The sequence below is a fragment of the Diplotaxodon limnothrissa genome, linkage group LG4, assembly GCF_057381915.1.
Source record: "Diplotaxodon limnothrissa isolate DT_005_m linkage group LG4, D_limnothrissa_male_GT1.1, whole genome shotgun sequence".
In the NCBI taxonomy this organism is placed as follows: domain Eukaryota; kingdom Metazoa; phylum Chordata; class Actinopteri; order Cichliformes; family Cichlidae; genus Diplotaxodon; species Diplotaxodon limnothrissa.
Genome location: NC_140599.1, coordinates 10578893 through 10600966, shown reverse-complemented (window position 1 = coordinate 10600966; position 22074 = coordinate 10578893). Strand labels below are relative to the sequence as shown.

Sequence of the window (22074 nt, the reverse complement as noted above, 5' to 3'; positions counted from 1 at the left end):
TTTATTTACAAATATTAAACCTATGCAAGTGGTGCATCCATGTTCAGATGAGGCTTTGATGGCCTATAAGTGAAGTTCACTGAACTAAAGAATGTGGTTTGATGATTGTTGACATGCTCTCCAAATAGAAGTTTTTCTTCTTAGCAAGGAAATACAGGTGCAGCAGTAATCTCCTGAGAAATCTTCAGAGGCCCAGTGAGAAGCGTGAACCATTCCAGGCATAGCTGACAGCCAGGCAGTGGTTGAGGTCAAAGGTCAAGCTGGTTGGGGCCCATCATGAGATCAGACCTTGGAGCCACAGCAAGGACCATGAAACTGCCTGCAAAATAGAGGAGAGGATCGTCCACAAGATGGGAGCTGAGGCCAGGAGAGAGGCTTCAGGAGGATCAGAGATCATCTTCAGCACAGCAGACATCACACAGAGAGCTGTGCTACTGAGCTTCCAGGAGATTTTAAATAAAATGAAAGATTCAATATTGACGCTGAGGAAGACAACTAAGGTGTACGACGTGCTCTGCCTTAAACCTTCAGCAGCGTTGGAACATGAAAACTCGTGGGATGAGGGGAGCGTGCCAAGCTCCATCGACAGCGCAGAAGGAGTTCGAGGATGACATCATGATTCTGTGAAAGCACAGGAACCAGAAGCTATGGTGGTGATGACAGCAGTTTCCTATGAACATCACCTAATGCTGTGCCACTATACTGTGCATACGATGACACTCTGAAGGCTGCTGGGATCATAACAGCAGTAAGATGACGGAACCCAGCACCCTTTCCACAGAGAGCTTTTTCTGCAGAGCGTGGACAATTAAGGAGTCATAAATATCCCCCTCACAAGACGAAGGTCTGAAGTCAGGTGATGGGGGCTGGTAAGAGGCCATAAAACTAGAGTGCTGAGAGGTCTGCAGCTTGGAAATAGCTGAGACCCATGTTGACGAACAACAAAACCAACTGGTATGTTTGAATGTCTATTCTACATACATTTGGACTCTGGTCCTATGGACAGTGATGGAAACAACTGGAAGAGACATTCATGACGCCCTGCAGAGCTTAAACCACTCTGCAGAGAGACATGTGATGTGCACACCCGGAGGAAGCATCACCAAGTTGAGATGTTTTTGAAAATGTTACTTTTTTAGTTTCACTATTAAATTAACAATTTCTTTGGTTGCTCGTAAGATGCAGTTTGCCATGAGATGAGCTCAATGAATGGGGTAACTGCTAATACATTTATTAAACTGTGTACCTTTCAGTAATTTAGGGTGATTTGACATATGCTGAGTATAAAAAGGTTTGCATTGAAACTGTCAGACATGAGGTATTCATACCTGGGAACTTTTCAAGCATAAAGGTCAAAAAGGGGGGAAATGTTAGATTTGTATTGTTGATTGTCATTTATGCTTAGAAATATTTACTTATATATGCTTAGAGTTTTGTAATTAGTTGTAGATTGGTAGAGGTTTTGATCCTTGATAGTCTGCAAACTTTGTGTGTATTAGACAGCACTTTGGGAGCATGAGAGGTCATACCGTGTCTTATTGTTTTATGGTAGGATTAACGTAGCTACGTCTGTTCTAGTCTAAGTGCTCTTTGTTTAGATGAACTGCTGGACTTCCTCACCGTGTTATCTAGGATGAACCATCTAGGGTGAGGGGGAGGCTACCCTCTTCCTGACCAAGGATGTTTGACCCTTTGATCAGCAACACACACACACACACACACACACACACACACACACACACACACACACACACACACACACACACACACACAGGCAAGGTACTCTTTGTTTGTATGTAGACGTCGTATGTTAATGAACCTATGCATATTCATGTAACCTCAATAAAAGGACAGTGTTACGGGAGGACGGACGAGAGCAACTGAGGTCAAGCGAAGGAACGGTGCCTGTCCGGTTCTCTCCCGTGCACGAGAAACATGAAGAAGCTTGCCTACTTGTGTCTTGCTTTGCAGTGTAATTATATTGCCTTCAACGTTCCAGCGGATGGGTTCAAGCTACAAACCTATCAGAAGGTACTTAGCTGAGGATTTCAAAAATTACTTAAAACATTGAACAGCACCTCTGAGGATTTAAATGTTTTTTTCTTCGGAAAATGCAGTGGCACAGGTTTTATTTTACAGGCTTAATCGACCTGGCTTTTATGGTCGGCAATATTTATCAGCTCCACACAAGCCTTCGCTTTTATGGCCTCCTGTGAGCTTTGACCCCCTCAGCATTAAAGCTTCTCCCCCGCCTCTGCGTAAAGACGTCTACAGTGCAGGAAACAAAGCGGTTAGAAAAAAGGCAAAACAGGTGTTTAAGTGGTGCCACTGTGTACTGTTGTGTTCTGTTTCCAGGAGCCAGATTTAATGTGCTGTTGTTAAAAATCTGACATTTGTTCTCACACTTGATGGGATCATCGCTAAAAACAAGGAAATAAACTTTTTTTTTAGATGGTAATAGGGAGGCAGGTCTAAACTTGGTGTTTATAAACAGGGTAAATTATAATCCTGGTCACTTTTTAAAGTAAGGTGTCATTCCAGGTAGAGTGTGTGAGTTTTTCCTGCCCTGCCCTCCCTCTGCCTCACTGCAGTTGTTCATTAACAAAAGGAGACCAGCCTGTACTAAGGTGGACGATTAAAGAACTCGGTCTTTACCAAGAGGAACATAACAGCTGTTATTTCTTTTCTTTTTGGTCTTCAATCTCGATATTCTGAATTTACTGAAAGTTTTGGGGGCCGGATCTTACACAAAACTTCTCTTACCTGGATTCTTGGCATCGGATCAGGAGAGCGACTTCTTTTTGGTTACTGCAGAGATGTGCTGACTTCTGTTTTTGAACTTTTGTCATCAGTGGGGAAGATATGTCGTGCTTCCAGCATCCTGTTTACCTGAGCAGAGGTCTCTATTTTTGACATCTATACTAGAGCCAAAAATTCAGAGGCAAAAATGAAAGTCTCAGTGATCAGGATGTCCAGTTTACTTTACCTGGGCGTACTTACGCTCGCCAGTGACATGATTGATGACTGTTTGAATTCAAACCGTTCTTACTACATGAATATTGTACTGCTGGAGGACAACACTTATGAATGGAGCATGCCACTTGTGAAGGCGGCCGTGGAACAAGCTATTCTAGCTGACAAGCAGGAGAACGATAAGTATGGTATGGACAGATAGATACCCAACAGAAAAAACACACAAAACAAAACACATCAGGCTCGAAGAACAACAAGAAGGGTATCAATATATACAGCAGTATCTTAAAAGTCTCTCTGCGAATGCATTAACCTACACAAAACATACTTTACTGTCAACTTTCACACTTAGCTTAAAAATTAAAAATTAAAAAACTGGACTGCTTGGTTTTTGTTTGCCTAGTCTAAAAGTATGACATTTATGTATGACTATTATCTTATTTTCACATGAAATTGTATTTATCATAGGTTAAAAAGATATAACATATAAATACATTTTTCTCAAGCTGCCTGCAGATAGATATAAAAGATACCTCTTTCTAGGTCCTTTTACTGTGTGTACAAGGCGAGGCTAAAATAGTCGGGTCCCACAAGGAAACCATTAAAGTAGCTTTTAAAAGTGTTCTGTGTATTTGAATCATTCTTCCAGGAATCTGTCTCACTGATGTTTGACCAGTGTTTTACTGCTTGTGCGTGTTTACCACGAAAAAGTTAAATACATCATTAACTTGTGGTTTATGTACCAAATCATATGTCACTTTCGCTGTTGTTAAATAGTTCAAGGTTGCTCGTTTTATTACTAAAAGGACTGATGCAAGATTTCTGCAGTCAATGCCAACAGAAGGACAAAAGATGACTCACGGTTCTCAGGAATGTTTAATAGCTACCCGTAACACCATTCGACTCTGATCCTGTACTCCGTCACACACAACCTTGGCTGTGCTGTTAACAGCGGAGCCAGAGCTGCTCTGGTGGACAAAAGCATTTGTTATGATGCTATTTTAAGTAATTTTTAGCATTTTATTCTGTAGGGGAAAAACATATTGACAGATATGATACAAATGAAACTAATTTAGAGATTTAAATATGTTATGTTTAGATATGTTATTTAAACATATCTGCTGTATCTGTTATTAAGGGACCCTTTAAAAAAAAAATGTTACTGTTCTTCCTGCTTCTGATGCAAATTCAACCATTAGACCTATTTTTGCCAGTGTCAGACTAATCTAATCTCATTGTTTTCCGACATTCATAACTCTTATCAATTTGTTTTCCATGACTCAAGGTTTAGACTTCACTTTGACTGCTAACTTCAATGGGTTCAACACCAACTTGTACAAGCGGCAGGGCTGCGGGAGCAGCACGTGCGAGGGGTTGACAATACTCAAGAAACTAAACGTAAGTGTGGTTACTTGCTTAAACATAGTGGGCACAATCAGACATAACACTTTCTGATGTGATTTTCTTGTTCCTAAAGCCCCTGAGTTTTTTTAAAGCCTTTGTTTTAGATCTTGTAAATAGGTCTGAGGGGTTTTTGCAGTTCTGCAACTACTGATGGTTTGAGGTTGTTATGCTTAAATTGGCTTGTAACTGGCATCATTACACACAGCAGGACAGTTCTAGTTGTAAACATGAACTTAACATCGTGAATGGACATTTTCATTTCTTGGGGATGCATGAAAATATTATTTCTAAAACATCATCAGTAGAAAACAAAGAAATCAGTGATGACCTCAGCTCTCTGTAGACTTTTTCCATAAATGTCACCACTGTTATTCGTCATAATTCAAATAATAATAATAGTAATATTTATATTTGATTTGTAAAATAACCTTTCCTCATATATGAACAAAAGTAATGGGACATCTACATGTTACATCTAGAGAAGGTGCCATGAAGCTCCCGGTGGACAGTTTTTATGCTGATGTTAATGCCAGAAGGGATTGGGAACTCTTTTGCTCCCTAAATGCTTCCACTTTGCAATAAAAACACTTACATCTGATCATAGAGGATCTAGGAGGGAAGAAATTTATGAACTGACTTCTTGCAATGATGGCATCCTATTACAGTGGCACGTCTGAATTCAGCGAGCTCTTTAGAACAACCCACTCTTTCATCAGTGATTGTAAAGGCAGACAGAATGACCCAATACTTTTGCCCATTTTATGTACCAAAAAGTCATACAGTATAGACCTCAGGTAAACAACAGTCAGTATATAAGGTCTGCAGCTTGGAGATATTATCTGACAAGTGTCCAGTGTCAGACGAGCAGAGATTTGAGAGGAAGGGGGCAGAAGTGAAAGAGATCAGAGAAATACTGAAATATTTTTCTGAGTGGTGTTGGGGGCAGGATGACTTGATGACTTGTGCTTGATGCCACAGACTCATTGATTATGTGAAGATGATACTGCCATCACTTGCAAGAGATTAAACTATGAGCTTTGTTTGGTTTAGATTGGAAGGTAACTGTGTGCATCGGTCACAGAGGCAGCTGAGCTAAAGAGGAAGTTTACCAGAGGGTTTGGTGATATAGAAGTTATGATACTTATAAATTAGTGGAATGTCAAGATACAAGTATCACCACAAACACCAGGCTAAATAGAAGCACAGTGCAATGTAGACAAAGCATGCCACATAGTGAACTCAGTCAGTGCAGCTGACATTAGGCCAAACAGCTGATACTGCTTCCTCCAGCACAGTCAAGAGCAACAGATTTGTCCAATTTTACTGGGGACTAATGAAATGGATTTGGGGAAATATTGCAAAATTACAGAGCTAGGAGGAATTGAAGCAAAAAGACTAAATGCAAGTACTAGACTGTGAAGTAACTGCTCTGAAGTTCATTTTCCTTAATGCAGTTGTAACTTTCTTCAGGCTAATGGTGAAGTTGGATGTGTCATGCTGGGGCCTTCCTGCACATATGCCACCTATCAGTTAGTAGAGTAAGTATGGATCTTTTTCTTTTACTTTCAGGAGATTTTTTAATTCATGAGTTTTTAATTTTTGCCCGTTTGTTTTTCTCCAGTGAAAACATTGGTCTGCGTTTAACCATTCCCATCATCTCTGCTGGAAGTTTTGGCCTCTCTTGTGACTACAAGCCTAAACTAACCCGAATTCTGCCTCCAGCACGAAAGATCTGTGACTTTTTCCTTCACTTTATGAATGAAACTCTGCCATTCAAGGAGCCGTGGAGCCGATTCTACGTCTATAAGAAAACCAACAATGCATCTGAGGACTGCTTCTGGTGAGCCAAACTCAAGTGATTATGGATAAGATCTGTTGTTTCATTTGTACTCCAGCATAAACCAGCTTTTTGATTTGTTTCATTGCTTTGCCACAGGTATATCAACGCACTGACGGCACAAAATAACAAGTTTATGCTGGGCACAAACACAGAGCCAATTCATGGAGAGGAGGGCCTGAAAAAATTGTTCCAGTCTCCGAAAAGACACAGCAACAGTGAATATATATATTTTTGTCTGTTTTTGAGAATTTATAGTTTTTTTAATAAAGCAGAAAATGCCTTGGTCCTCTGGGGATTTCATTGTAAGTTGATTATTTAAGCAGTAGTCAAGACTGAAAGAGCTGAACAACCAGTAGTCTGACTGAAGAAGTGCACAAAGACAGCTGAAGAATTTTCCTTCTTGCTTACTGTAAAACTGATTTATTTCTTTCAGTTTTAATCTTATGTGGGAACACTGATGAGATGATTTCAGTAAAGGAGCTGGTGGGCCAGATTCCCAAAGACTTCCTGTTTATTCTCATAGATGTGTACAAGTAAGCCTGGACATGAATTTATTGTTTCACATATGCACTGCTACCACAATGTTTTTATTAAGTGGGAATCAAGAAATCTTAATACTAAGAAACTATTTTCCTTCATTCAGCCCTGATTATTATTTAAACACCACATCTTCTGCGGGTATGGAAAGTGTCTTAGTGGTCACGCTGCCGCAGAGAAACTACACCTTTGGCTCTTCATTCAATGAAACGGTGAGTCGCACCTCAAGTTTAGAAAGAAGACCACATGAAGTAACTGCTCGGTCTTTTATCGTCCATTCTTTCGTGCAGATAAATGATTATGTGGCTGGATATCATGATGGGACTCTGCTGTTTGGTAAAGCACTCAGAGAGAGGATGCTCAGCATGCAAAAATACAACGGGACCGACAATGGCTCTCTGGGTGACAACCCATTTGGAAACATCTCATTTTATGGTGCGTATGACCAGAGATAACACAGCTGGAGGCAGAATGCCGGAGGACTGTGATAAGCAGTATCCGGGAGGACACCATGCCTATTCAAGTAGCTGAAATAAGAAGGATGAGTTAAACATTCTTTTATTTTATGCCCACAAGATTGATGTTGCTTAGATCAACGTTTGACTGCAGCTGAGGAACAAAGATGGCTTTCACATTAAAACACAACCGCCGTCTCTTTTTTAAATTCTGCTGCTCTGTGTTGAGGTTTTGGATGCTATCATACAACAAAACCAATCATACCTGAAGATGACTTCAGATGACTTTGAAAGGATAAAGAGATTTTCATTGCTTGTTTTTTCTTCAAGTTAATATTTACTGCAGTTCAGCTCACTGTAATGTGGAGATTGTCCTCCAAGATACAGAGTATGAGATCAAAGTGAGTATTTACAGCCCTTGATCTTTTGTTTTATGGTAACTTTTATTGTTTTCTGGCTAACTCTTATCCTGCCCTCTTACTTGTACCCAAGTAAAAGGGTCAGTCGGTCTTCTGGATTTTTCTTTATGGTTAAAAGGTACAGGTATGAAAACGATTCCATTGTGATTTATTTTTCTGTACCGACTACAGCAATAATGGGATGCCACAGACTGTATATAAAAGATGGATGAGTCACCATAAGGTCACCTGCTTCTGGGCTCAGTTTTATGAAGCCTGCATGTCAGGGGTTTTGGAAAATGGCTTCTTTTTTTGTAGCTAGAAGTGATTGTCACCTCTTGATTTCTACATGGAGGTTTGATTTGTTCTACGCTTGTATGAAAATACACATGCTTTCTGTCATTACTGCAGTCACAAATAAACAGCTTTTCAATTGTTTAATTCACATAACTGTTGTTTGTTATATATAACGTTAGGAATCTATCAGGGCAGGACAGTGGCACGGTGGTGAGCACTGTTCCCTCACAGCAAGAAGGTCCTGAGTTCATTTCAACCATCAGGGCGGGGTCTTTCTGTTTGCGTGGGTTCTCTACGGGCACTCCGGCTTCCGCCCACAGTCCAAAGACATGTAGTCATGTGAGGGGTTAGGTTAATTGGTAACTCTAAACTGCCCATAGGTGTGAATGGTTGTCTGTCTCTATGCGTTATGAGTTATGTGTATCCTGCCTCTACCAATCAATTTTATTTACAGCAGTCACATGTTTTATTGTGAAAGGTAGGGCCAGGAAGAATCCCTCTTTGAACATTCATAGAACAATTTAAGTTTCACGTGTATTATTTTATGCATGTATACAATAAATCAAGTTTCCACTTATGAAAGTGTTACCGTCGTCAGCAGTCAAAGCAGCCACATCCTGAACTTTACGTTTTAACAAAATACAAATGGATGAGTAGTTTTTGGGCTTTTAAACATGGGAGTCTATAAGGATTGAGTCACTTTAGGAGACAACCTCCAGTGGCCACTCCAGGAGCAGCAGTTCTTGCCACCCTAATCATTACTTTAATTTTTCGAGTAGTGCTTTTTGTAATTTGTGTGTGATTTATCTGTTAATCCGTTCAGCTGGCAATAATTTTGATTGGAGTATATAGAATCTCTATGTTTTGTAGTTATTGTGTAAAAAAGAAAAAACAAAGCTTCAAAAGATCAACTTTGACTTTCAGAAATGCAGATTTCTCATGTTGTATAGCTGCAATTACCTAACAGTTAATAAAGGATATAAACAGAATTTATTGATAATGAAATAATTATTTGCAGTTTTTCATGTCAAATTTTTAGGTAACATTGAGTCAAAGCATTTTTTTTAAATGAAACTTTTTGGAAAAGCATAATGCAAAAATGTTTTATTGTCTTGTTTATATGATTGTGTGTGCAAGCAGGTATGGGAGGACACTATGTGCTTGATGAATATGGGGACAGAGATGTTAACTTCTCAATCATTTACACATCAGCTAACACTGCCAAGGTGAAACCTTTGTTTATTAATCAGTTAACACTGCTGCATTAAAAGTGAATAGCTGTTTTTTTTCCTTACATTTTTCCTCTCTCTCTTCCTCTGTAGTATAAAACTCTGCTATTGTTTGATACATCACTAAATAAAACCATCAATTACACCCAAAACCCCACTCTGCCGTGGGCAGGAAACAAGCTGCCTCCTGACGAGCCAAAGATGCCGGATGGTAAAACACACATGAACTTTTTGCAGAATAATTTACAGAATGATTTAATGCTTTATTCAAGGCAAAGCTCTGAATCTTCTACTCTATTCATGCATGTCTGCTTTCAGAGTTTGACATGCAGGAAATCATTGTGATTGTTCTGAGTCTCAGCGTTGTGGTGGTGACGGGAGTCGCTCTTATCTTCTACAGGTAAACTGCAGATTCATTTCCCAGTTGTGGTAGAAGAGCTGCATGTCACATTTTAGCACAAGTGCATCACTAGAGCTGAGCTGAAAAAATGAGGCAGTATTTGCCTTATTTAGGTAAAGGAGGACAGGGTAACAGCTCTGTGGCAAATACTGCCTTGTGTTTTTCAACCTGGCGCAACAACATCTTATTATGCAGTAAACATATACGATCATTTACTGCATGCTTTTTAAAAATATTTTTTTACTGACAGGCAGAACAGGAAAGAACGCTGTCTACAGAAGAAATGGTCTCACATCGAACCTCACCTGATTGGCCCTCTGGATGAGAAGGAAGTGTCTCTGAAGGTAAATGCTCTCATCAGCAAACTTTAACTCCAGATTTTATTCCCTGACTGCTGAAAAAATGCAGCTCTATGACACAGTAAGGCTTTTTTTTTGATACGCATTAAACAAGATAAATAAGATATGACTACATGAAAATGTCAGAGTATGTGCTAAATTGTTAAAGTTCAATAAAAAGTGAAACTGATGTCCAAGAGTCACACAATCCCAGGTGATAACAGATGATCTTAATGCCTCTGCAAGCTGCTTTGCAGCCCATGTTGAACATGATACACCTAGAAGGAAGGTGAATGTTAAGTCATGGATGCCTGCTCTGTTTTGGACCTGTTTGCTCAGTGATTCTTGTGTTAGAACAGGGCCATACATCTGCAGCTATCTTATTGAAAATAAAACCTGTCCTAAAATGTATGTAAAAAGCTTTCAGATCTATGGCAGTTCAAGATAAGAATGTATGTGTGTGTTTATGAAACAGATTGATGAAGATAAGAGGAAGGACAGTATATACTTCAGGCAGCGAGGCCGCTACGACAAGAAGGTATCAGCAATCCAAAAAATTGATATCTGATTTTAAAAAGATTCAAAGGGAAATGATCATGTCGGTCCTTTTCTCTGTGTTCTCCAGCCTGTAATCATGAAAGAGCTGAAAACCACAGAGGGAGACTTCACCGAGGACCAGAGGATTGAGCTCAACACTGTAAGATAACTCTGCGTTTTATCTTAGAGGTTAATAAAAGTACATAAAAAATAATTAACTCTCCCTGCCACTGTCTTCATGTTCCAGCTGCTGCGCATTGACTACTACAATCTGACCAAATTTTATGGCACAGTGAAGTTTGAATATGGTGTGTACGGTGTGTTTGAGCTGTGTCAGAGGGGCTCCCTCAGGGTAAGAGCAGAGCAACGTTCACACACTGTTTCTACCTTCATATCAGGTCCTGCTGCTGGGATTTCTGTTTGTAAATCAGTTTATCTTATCGTTTAGATTGTTTTCTAATCTGTATAACAATAAAAAAAACAAACACCCATGAGCACAGAAATGCACTCACCAGCCACTTCATTAGTTACACCTGCTGTTCCCAACGGTGCTCGGCTGGATTGAGATTTGGTGATGTGGAGGCCGTTTGATTACAAAGTTCAAAGAACTAATTTGAGATGATTTGAGCTTTGTGTCTGCTTTTTGTCACACTGCATGCAGAAAAACACAATTTTTGACTCTATGCTGATTTGACTTTTCAGTGCTCACATAGTTCACAGTGACTTTGATGTTCACTTGTTGATAAGTTATGGACACTCAGTGTTTAAAGAACACTTACAGTGTGTATGAATGCATATGATTCAGACTCTCTCACACACAGACTTGTTTCAGTTTCCAAAAATGCTAAAACCTGAATTTGCTCATGTTTTCCCCCCAGTACATTCTCAGTGACAGGATCTCTTACCCAGATGAAACATTCATGGATATGGAGTTTAAAATATCAGTCATGTATGACATAGCAAAGGTATTGTTTCTTTAAGTTGCCTTTCTGAGTATGTGATTTATTAAATGCTTTCTTTTATTTTTATTTTGCCTGTTTTCTTTTGGGTAACTGGTTTGTTTTTAAATACCACATTTAAAGCACCTCCAGCACATATTTTGTTTCAACAACATATAATTTCAGGATTTTCTTAAGAGAAAAAACAACCAGAACACATGATAAAAAATTGTTGAAATAGCAAATAATAACCACTGCTCTGCTGTATATATTCGATAGGGCATGTCATATCTCCACTCAAGCAATATTGCAGTCCACGGCCGCCTCAAGTCCTCCAACTGTGTTGTCGACAACCGTATGGTGGTCAAGATCACTGACTTTGGCTGCAACACCATGCTAAATACAGGAAAAGGTAAGCTTTAAAAAAATGTTATCAGTGTGGCTGAGTATTGATCTAAGCTCTGAGATCATCGTTTTCTCCTAAAAGCTCCTGCTGAGTTAGAATCCTGCTCTGTTCTGAGTGTTTGTGTGAGAGTTTTGAGTGTTTGAAGCTTTTGGAGTGTATTTCTTGATTTTAATTTAATCATATCATTTCTTGACTTAGAGAGTTTAACTGGGTTAATTGTGTTTTATATGCTTGGGTTGTATCATCCTTCTCTAATGAGGGTTGCCAGCATGGGTTAGACTGACGGCTCTCTAATGGTCATTGTTGCCTTGCTCTTGCTTTACCTGTTGGTTGAGCTTGGGATGACATGTCTGTGGTCAGGTGAGCACAGTGATGTGGTGGTTAGCACCGTCACATCACAGCATCAGCCAACCTCCCCGTTGGCTGTGGCCATTCTGTGCAGGGTTTGCCTCTTCTCCCTCTGATTGCATGGGTTTGCTCCTGGTATTCTGACTTCCTTGAATAATAATCCTCCCCTCATAAACTGTCCAGGATTTATGTTAATCAAATATAAACATTAGCTTAACTAAAGCAACGATATGACTGGTTTGGCCTCCGACATTACCTTACGGCGACTGCAATGCATGACTAAATCATGCATTGCAGTCACTAAATCACTAAATCAGCTTTTCTTGTTAGTTTTTCTCTGACTTCTGAAGTCAGTGTGAGGAAAAAAGACTGGGAAGGAAAAACAAATTAGTTTTCTGGCAGCAAACTGGCACAAAACACACAACAATTATAAAAGGTATAAACTAGGAAAAAAAAACAGCTTTTAATTCAGAGAGTTATTTTAAAGTACTCTCAGGAGTTAAATAGGCTACTAATGAAATCAGAACACAGAATTTTTAACTGAAGAACAATGTGACACTATTGTATTGCTGTAGAACCTCTACAGTAGCTGTAGACACAAAAAAAAAAATGCAAAATTTCTTTGGGTAAGACTCCATCCTGTTTTGGAGGGGGCAGGGTCTGATCGACTTTCGGAGCCACATAGCAGAATTTTGCTATTTGGCTGCGACACATAGCAGCAGCATCTCTATCATAAACAGCAATCACCTTGGTTTTAAATGGCGTCCATGTTACTTCACAGAGTAGCATAGATGCTATTTTAAAGTTCTCCTTGACCAGCCAGACATAGACTTTTTTTCACCAGTGGATTCTCCACACTTGGACAATTGTTTTAAAAAACAAAAGAGATTGCTCTCATTTGTAAGGGTTGTAACAGTAACACTGCCGAGGAGCTTCTACTCCATGACCCAGGACCTTGTAACAGCAGTGGCGGGTCTGAGGTCTGCAGGGAAGCAGAAAATGCAGCCAGGCTGGCTCAGGAAACTGGGGTGAGGTCTCAGTAACTTCTGTAGAGGCTGCTGGATAAAGTCAGGATTGTTTGGCCTGTTAGATGTAATCAGGACTCATTCTGCAGGTAAACAGTTAATCTCTTTGCCTGACTTTCCATCATTGCTGAAGGATCACTATTATTATCTTTTCAAACACATCAACTATGAATAGTCAGAGGTGTTGCTTTGTCTACTGTACCTGTAATAGGCTTCAGGGGCAGCTGGAGATCCCTGTACAAAGCTCCCATAGAGACACACAGTAAGGATCTCCAATAGAGAGTCACTATCTGTTTCTGTCAGGCTGAGGAAATATTGCACCGCCTGTGGCTTGGCTGTCAAAGACTAGCTAACCTTTTTCTTTGCTCCAGCAGCAGCTCACTGGGTTACGTGTAATTTCAGATAAGTCTTCTTATTTTTTGTTCAAAGTACTGCAAGACAGCGGAGGAAGATATGTCTGACGAACATTCTAATAAGCCAGGCTAAGATGAGCACTGGCTACAAGGGGAAGTCAGATGAAGGGGGCTGACTTTGTAAATGCTGAACTTATGTTCAGGGTTAGGGTAGCTGCAGATTTAAACATAGAATTAATATATTTGAAAAATGTGTCTGACATTGAAAGGTGTGATTCTGATTGGTGAAAGTAACTGATGATAAACTGATGTTGCTGGTTTTCTGTCCAATCAGATTTGTGGACCGCCCCGGAGCATCTTCGTAAATTTGGGGTGTCTCCAAAAGGCGATGTCTACAGCTATGCCATCATTGCCCATGAGATTGTTATGAGACAAGCCCCTTTCTACACAGAGTACTGCACTGATGTTAGAGGTAGGCCACCATTATACAGCCATAAACAGCAGAACTGAAAAAATGTATTTCTGTCTTTGTCAGTCGGTTTTCGTTGATTTAAAGACCATTTTACACATACAAGATGCAAAATTCGGCACACTGTGAAACACAGAGGTCACAGAGTAACGTGTGTCCCATACTTATCTTGTTTAACTGACCGCTGTGCAAACCCACAGAGAAGATCTACAGATTGCAGCATCCTATCGGGCACAATGTCTTCAGACCTGACCTGAACTTTGAGGGTGTGTCAGACAGAGAGATTGAGGTAAAAAAAAAAGCCTTTCAAACGCAAAGGAGCTGTTACAGCAACACACCCTGATTCTTATAGAGTTTATAAAGTTATATGGATCCATTCAACTAAATGAAGTATATAAAAAACACTTTCCTCTTCTTTTTTTTCTTTGTGTTTTTTATGCGTGTTTTGTGTGTATCTCTGTGTCTATACAGCTGTACACACTGATAAAGAATTGCTGGGAGGAAGACCCAGAACGGAGGCCAGATTTTAAAAGAATCGAGTTAACGCTTGGAAATATTTTCAGGTAGATTCCCATTGTGTGTTTCTTCGGTGTGGCTTCGATTCATTTTTATAACTTGACACATTCCGAACTAACTGCCAAACACCTCACCTCAAAGACCCAAGTGAGGAGGTTTTCCTCAAAAATACGTCTTTCTGTCATATTCTCTTAAATGAAGAGCAGTAAGTAGCAGTAACAGCTGATATGGTGATATAAAACATTTTTGATCTGATGCAGTAACCTCCATAACCAAGCCACAGAGACGTACATGGACAACCTGATCCGTCGTCTGCAGATGTACTCCAGGACTTTGGAGAAGCTCGTGGAGGAGAGAACGGCTTTGTACAAAGCTGAGAGGGACAGAGCGGATCGCCTCAACTTTATGCTTCTTCCTGGGTGGGTTTTTACACTCAGCTGACTCAGAGGCATCTGACACCAGGAACTTTCAAGTCTGCATTCTCCTCCTCATTACAGTGTTTCTGTATATGTTGTGCTGATTATAGTGTTGCACACCACATATGTAAAAATTAGAGATGGACCGATCCGATATTACGTATCTACGGAGCCCCCCAGGGGACATGGGAGAAAAAAAAAATTAGGGAGGAAAAAAAAAAAATTAGGGAGGAAAAAAAAAAAATTAGGGAGGAAAAAAAAAATTAAGACGGACTTTTGCGAGAAGTATTGCGAGATCTCGCAATAAGTATTGCGAGCGCTCGCAAAAGTATTGCGAGATCTCGCAAAAGTTTTAGCCGCATTCTTCGGAGGCCGCCAGCTCGAAGCCGACCGGGAGGTCGAGGCACGATGTGCCGGGAAAGCGGTGTTCCTCCCGGCTGTAGTAGGTCTCGACTTCCCGTTAGCTTCGAGCTAGTGGCCGCCAGCTCGAAGCCGACCGGGAGGTCGAGGCACGATGTGCCGGGAAAGCGGTGTTCCTCCCAGCTGTAGTAGGTCTCGACCTCCCGTTAGCTTCGAGCTAGTGGGTGTCAGATCTCCAAAAACGTCGGAGCTCTTTTGCAAATATGTGATGTCTTGTAAACCGAGCAGGTATCTGACGTTTACACAACTACATTCACGCCTCAAAATATCTTAAAAGTGTATTTTGTGACCCAGAAAGAGTAATATTACAACTAAGTAGCTGCCGCCATTGTTGGACTTTTGCGAGATCTCGCAATACTTTTGCGAGCGCTCGCAATACTTATTGCGAGATCTCGCAATACTTTTGCGAGCGCTCGCAATACTTTTGCGAGATCTCGCAAAAGTCCGTCTTAATTTTTTTTTTTCTCCCTAATTTTTTTTTTTTCCTCCCTAATTTTTTTTTCTCCCATGTCCCCTGGGGGGCTCCGTACGTATCGGTATCGGTCCGATACTGACCTAAATTACTGGATCGGATATCGGAGAAAAATAAAAAATGTAATCCGATCCATTAAATATCACGAAAGCACCTCACAAAACTTGCAACACGCCGTAACTCACCTCAGAACGTTAGCACGTCGGAGCAGTATGCATCACGTGATAGAGCGGCTGTGGCATGCGGGACCTGTCGGTGGTCTGGATAGCATTTGGAGCTTCGCTAGCAACCCGGCATTTCATCGCCGACAAAGTTATCCCCGAGAGAAGTAAAGCAAGTGTGTAAGTCCATCTCTGAATGTTTGTAAAGCATTCCTGCGTTAAGCTTACCAAACGATATATGGAGCGACTGCCTCTTCTTGCTGCTACTTCAATCATGAAACTGCTTAATGATCAGCTGATCGGCTTTTCTGTCGCGAGTCCGTCTCTCTGGTTTGTTTTTGGCCCACTTTGCACCAGAAAGAGGAAACCAGCGGCTGAACAACAGCAGCACGTTTAAGCTTGATCAGCTGTTGTTAGAATTTATTTAACATTACTTTCTACTCGAGGATCTTTTTCTACGTAGCTGACGGCTGGTAACTGTGCAGGGGCGGATCTAGCAAGTTTAGCCAGGGGGCCCGATAGGGCATTAACAGGGAAAAGGGGGCACAAAGACATACTTTTCTTTCTTATTCTCATTTAAAATGTCTAGCTTTTAATAAATAATTATCCGAATCTTACACCCAAAGTTTTAATTTGATGTAAAATGAATAGAAGTCAATTACTGTATATAGTGACTATTAAGTCTAATATATATACCCTAGTAAGCTATAGTACTTTTTCCTTTGGGAAGGTACCATCTGTGCAGTCTGCAATTTTGTTGAAGAAAGATGTTGAATCTATTTAATATTTCTTGAAAAATAATTGATTTCTGTGCTTTTTTTTTTCACACTGCATCAAATTAAGGTTGATTACGTTGATTAAGCATCATGAGGTGGAGCGTGAGGGGTGGTTCCCTATTTTTTATTTATTTATTTTTGTTGTTGCTGGGAGTTGGAACCTTATTAGTTAGGTTGCTTAATATTTACGCTAAGTACTCTTTAAAATACCAGAATAGGGAGGATGGTGTAGGTTTAAGTTTATTAGATTGATCAGTATTGCTGAACTATGAAATTTTTTTTTTGCATACAGGTATAACAGAATAGCTTTAGTGTAGTTGTTGTTTTAAACTTGAGTATGAACTTATACAAAATGCAGCAAGATATTTAAAAAAAACAGTTTTGTTGATTAAAAAACACTATATCGGATTCATATCGGTATCGGCAGATATCCAAATTTGTGATATCGGTATCAGTATCGGACATAAAAAAGTGGTATCGTGCCATCTCTAGTAAAAATAAGCAGGTTTAGCAGCAGCAGGCAGTGGTTTTGTTTAAAAAAACAAACCCCTCTAAATATCCACCTGTTTAGGGACATAGGTTATGCAGATTTACACTATTTATGAATACTGATATTAATAATGTTATCAAATATAACACATGTATCATAACATATAAACATAATATAATTATAACAAATTTTCAATCATAATCAGTGATTGGTAATTGGAGTATTTTGTAATACAATACCTGGCAAAATCTATAGAATCACCACACTTCATTCTTTTATTTGTTTTTGTAGAAGAAAAAATATTAAGAAGTATTAAAAACACTTAATACTTTGTTGCACAGCATCCAGCTTTTATAATGGTCAGAATTATATCAGGCCTGGGGTTTACTATTGAAAAATCATATTGTCCATCAAACTGCTTCCAACTTTTTGAGGTCAGAAATAAGTTGCTAGGTCAGCTTTGTAGGGAGGAGGCTTGTTGTTGTCCATTTTTTGTTGTTCATTAATTTTTATTTGGATAGAGATACAGACCTTTTCCTTTGATTGCCTTTCAGCAAGAAAAGATTTAGCATTCGTTGCGCTGTAACAAGATGGATTATCATCCTCAAAGTGACTTTGCCATCACAAATCTAATCATGAATTTGATTGTACACTTGTGTATTTACTGTTGAAGTAATGACCGCCGTCTCTTCTGGGCATTCTATCTGACTATGCAGCCTTATAACTGCATAGTCATGACCAGTGTTGGTCAAGTTACTTGAAAAAAGTAATCAGTAACTAATTACTGATTACTTCCCCAAAAAAGTAATCCCGTGACTTTACTGATTACTTATTTTCAAAAGTAATTAATTACTTAGTTACTTTTTAAAAACACGATTTACAACCTGAATAGGTGATAAAGCGATAGATCTTTCAGCCCAATTCTACTTTTTCTACATAATCCATCATACAAAATGTAATCAAATGGAAAAGTCTCTTTTTAAAACTTGTTTTATTAGTTTTAATCTTTTAACTTTATGCATCAAGCAAAAATTAAATTATATGCAACATTCTCTGACTTGAAGAAATTTGTTTAACATTTAAACCTATTTTCTGCACATTCCAGCACATAAAATAAAATATTTTTTGTGTTTACACTCAGTCTTTCAAATAGATGCAAGTAAAACACAGCTGAAAATAAATAAAATCAAAGACTAGCGGTCCTGTTGCTCTATTTTCACCTGTAAAGCAGGAGTGGGGTGGTTTGCCCTGGTGCAGGTGTGCCGCAGCGGTCAGTGGAAGAATCCGCGAGTTTCTCTGTCAATTTCCCATTACGTCATTGCGCACTCGGTGCTTGTTTAAGTAATCAGATTACCCATCTCTGGTCATGACTGAGCGCAGAATTTACACTCCAGCATTTACTGCGTGTAGAGGCTGAAAACCCCCATCATGCTGTATTTGGATGTTTACATGTTGTAGTCATGTAACATTAATATATCTGACAGTAATCACATTTTCCACTCTCTCTGCGTCTCCATAGCCCAGTGGTGCGTTCCCTGAAGGAAACGGGGAGTGTGGAGCCAGAGCTGTTTGAGGAGGTCACCATCTATTTCAGTGATATTGTGGGATTCACCACCCTCTGCTACTACAGCACCCCCATGGAGGTGGTCGATATGCTCAACGAAATCTACAAGAACTTCGACAGCATTCTTGATCACCATGATGTCTACAAGGTAGCTTAGCAGGATAACAGAAATCCAGGCCTCTACTATCAAGGAGGTCACAATTTCTTTAAGCATTAATCTATCATTTCTAAGAAAGTGCTTAGGGTTAGACATAAATATTTTCTTTTTGAATAAAGACAAAGATTTTATAGATAAGTTACATTTCCATTGTCTCGTAGGTTGAAACAATAGGAGATGCTTACATGGTTGCATCCGGTTTGCCCAAACGTAACGGCAACAGGCATGCATTGGACATTGCCCACATGGCCCTGGACATCCTATCATTTGTGGGGACGTTTGAGCTGGAGCACCTGCCTGGGATTCCTCTATGGATCCGTATTGGTGTACATTCAGGTACCAGAGATTCACAATGATTTTACTATGGTCTCATCCGAATTTTGCAAAAGTTGGGATGCTGTGTAAAATCTAAATAAAGACAGAGTTCAATGATCTACAAACTTCATAAAGCCACAAATGATGTTCACAACAGAGAATAAAAAATACATCAAATGTTTAAATTGAATAAATGTAACATTTTATGAAAACTCCTGGCAACTGCTTGTTAACAGCAGCAACAAAAAGCTGGAAAAAAGAGGAGAAAATATAGAATTTCTTACCAGTAAAGATTGGCAGAGGTTCACAGATCTGCAAAGATTTTATGTCTCAAAATTATGGAACAATTTTATAATAATGGTCCTCAAAGTGAAATTGTGAAGACTTCGACAAACTGATCATCTCTACACTAGATAATATGATCACAGATTGAGATATCTGCAGTAATCTCGCCGTGCAAGGGCCAAGACTGAAAATCAATACAAAGATACTTGTGATCTTCGGACTCTCAGGCAGCGCTGCACTAAACACAGACATGATTCTGTCACTGCATGGGCTCAGCAACACTTCCAAAAATATTGTCTGTGAGCACAGCCGACCGTGCCATCTACAAATACAAACTCTATCATGTAAAAAGGAAGCCAAACGTCAACATGATGCAGGAACACTTCTGTCTATGCTAAGCCAAAACTCATTTAAAATGGACTGAGACAAAGTGAAAAAGTATTTTGTAGTCAGATGAATCCAAACATTCTTTCTTTTTTTTTCTTTTTTTTTGCAAACATGGATGTGCCACATCCTCCAGATTAAAGAGGTATAGGTATCGTCCAGCTGTTCAGCAGCAAGCACTCAGTTCATAATTGTCTATCTCTGATGTATGGGGGTGCATTAGTGGAAATATCAGTTTGCACATCCCAGAAATCCAGCATAATTTCATGTTTGTTTATGTTCTCCTAAAAATTCTATAAACCATTAAGTTTAGACCTCTCTGTGTGTAGCCCTCAAACTCGGTTTTCCTTTGTCTGTCATGGAGCTGCTGACATCTAGTGGCCAAATAATATACGTGTAGGTTAATGTTAATTATATGCTAATAAAAAACTAAATACATTTTTTTTAAAGGAAGCATAAATTGAATCTTGTTATGTAATTGTGTCCAGGACCATGTGCAGCAGGAGTGGTGGGGAAGAAGATGCCTCGCTACTGTCTCTTTGGAGATACGGTTAACACGGCTTCACGGATGGAGTCCACAGGCCTGCGTAAGACAACCACACACATTTTACACACCCACAACACTGGCAGCTTAGGCGCTTAGCTTGAATTGGCACAAAGGGAGGGCAGATGCAAGCACAGAGTCCGATGGCTGCTTTTCACATCATCTTTCCAGCTCTGAGAATTCATGTCAGCCAGTCTACCATCAACATCCTGCAGAGGACGGACTGCAAGTTTGAGTATGAAAAACGAGGAGAGACGTATCTGAAGGTGAGCTGGGTGGTGTTGGGCTTTTTAACTTACTTATTTACTTTAAATGCCATACCACACAAACTGAGGTCACGAGTGTGTGTGAGTGTTTGTGTTTGTCTGCACTTCACCCACAGGGTAAAGGAAAAATGATGACATACTGGTTAACAGGCGTGACCGGGGGAAGTTACAACCTGCCGACGCCACCGAGCGCGTGAGTAAAGTCCTATCAATAAAGAATTTTTACACAAACTGTTGAAGAACTCTGGTATACCCTGAACACAATACGTAAACAGTATTATGATTTAATAAATAATGTATGTTCTTTATATTATTAGATTACCACCTACTTTAAAGTGCTTCATTTGTTAATTGATAGACTAATTAACTGTAAATTTTTTAAAAAGTTACTACATGAGGATGAATTATGCGGATGTTGGCGTAATACATGCTGCCACTCAGATAACTGCTTTTCCAGCCTTGCTTGTTTTAGCGAGACAATACCAGACTACCCTGTGGACATGTTACAGTAAAAGAGTCAAACTGGTCAGCCTGAAGTTCAGACCTGGCACTCACTGAAAGTATTTTTCATATTATGAAAGAAAAAATATCACAAAGAAGGCTCCAAATTGTTGAAAACATTTTTCATCATTCGTCTGCTTGTAGGTAGTGAAATAGCTAGCTTGTCAGTCAGCTGTCCAATGACTTTTGAGCCTTTGTAATACAATAGTTTTTGTTAAACCCCTTGTTTTAAAGCTGCAAGTCTGCACTTCAGTCACATTTAAAATATTTGATCTGACAAAATTACATAATTGTGGCACAATCCAAAAAACCTATGGATCTAAGGGATGGTTCAAAGCTTGTCCGATGTTATGCACACTGAGTTCATAAAGAGCAGTTTCCCCCTTGTAATGTAGTTTTCTTTTAGACAGATTGAATATTAGATAAAATATATTGTAGGCTAGCATTTGGTTTTCAATTTATATTTTACCGTTCCACATTTTTTTTCAGAATCTGCGTGATACCTAATTTTAGTTTTACATCATTACACAATAATCTAAAACAATGTTACTGTCTCAGGGAGAACTTCCAGTCGCTTCAGAAGGATCTGGCAGAGATGATCGTGTTAAGTCTGGAGAAGCGTGGAGGGGACAGCTTCAAAAAGAGGAAGACCCTGTCCACCAAAATCCGCCGGAGGGAGACCAACAGCAGCGCGCAGAGCGACAGCCTGCCAGAGTACTTCCACCTAGCTGTCACTGAGAACCCGAGCACCTACCTGTGATCATAGAAGAGCTTTCAGCACAAGACGTAGACTTTGTACAAGTTTGTCAAGTTAGATTCAGGACTGCTGGGTTTCTTTGGACAGCTTTGTTCATTCATCG

At 39.6% G+C, this 22074-nt stretch overlaps 1 protein-coding gene across 2 annotated transcripts; it reads left to right on the top strand.

The window, feature by feature from the left end:
- The first annotated feature begins 2947 nt into the window (after positions 1-2947).
- gucy2ca (guanylate cyclase 2Ca) lies at positions 2948-21974 on the top strand. Of its 2 annotated transcripts, none has more exons than XM_085352152.1 (27): positions 2948-3161; positions 4259-4371; positions 5848-5915; positions 5999-6217; positions 6314-6432; positions 6651-6750; positions 6861-6966; positions 7045-7189; positions 9045-9130; positions 9227-9344; positions 9452-9533; positions 9784-9877; positions 10347-10409; positions 10497-10568; positions 10656-10760; positions 11287-11373; positions 11626-11758; positions 13813-13950; positions 14148-14236; positions 14419-14510; positions 14724-14882; positions 18718-18910; positions 19081-19255; positions 20392-20490; positions 20619-20713; positions 20830-20906; positions 21773-21974. In XM_085352152.1, exons 1-27 carry the CDS (start codon positions 2948-2950, stop codon positions 21972-21974), a joined length of 3243 nt encoding a protein of 1080 aa, XP_085208278.1. The 2 variants fall into 2 exon arrangements, with proteins under 2 accessions (XP_085208278.1, XP_085208279.1); XM_085352153.1 differs by having other exon boundaries at positions 2969-3161; positions 10656-10759; positions 11274-11373.
- Positions 21975-22074: the final 100 nt, after the last annotated feature.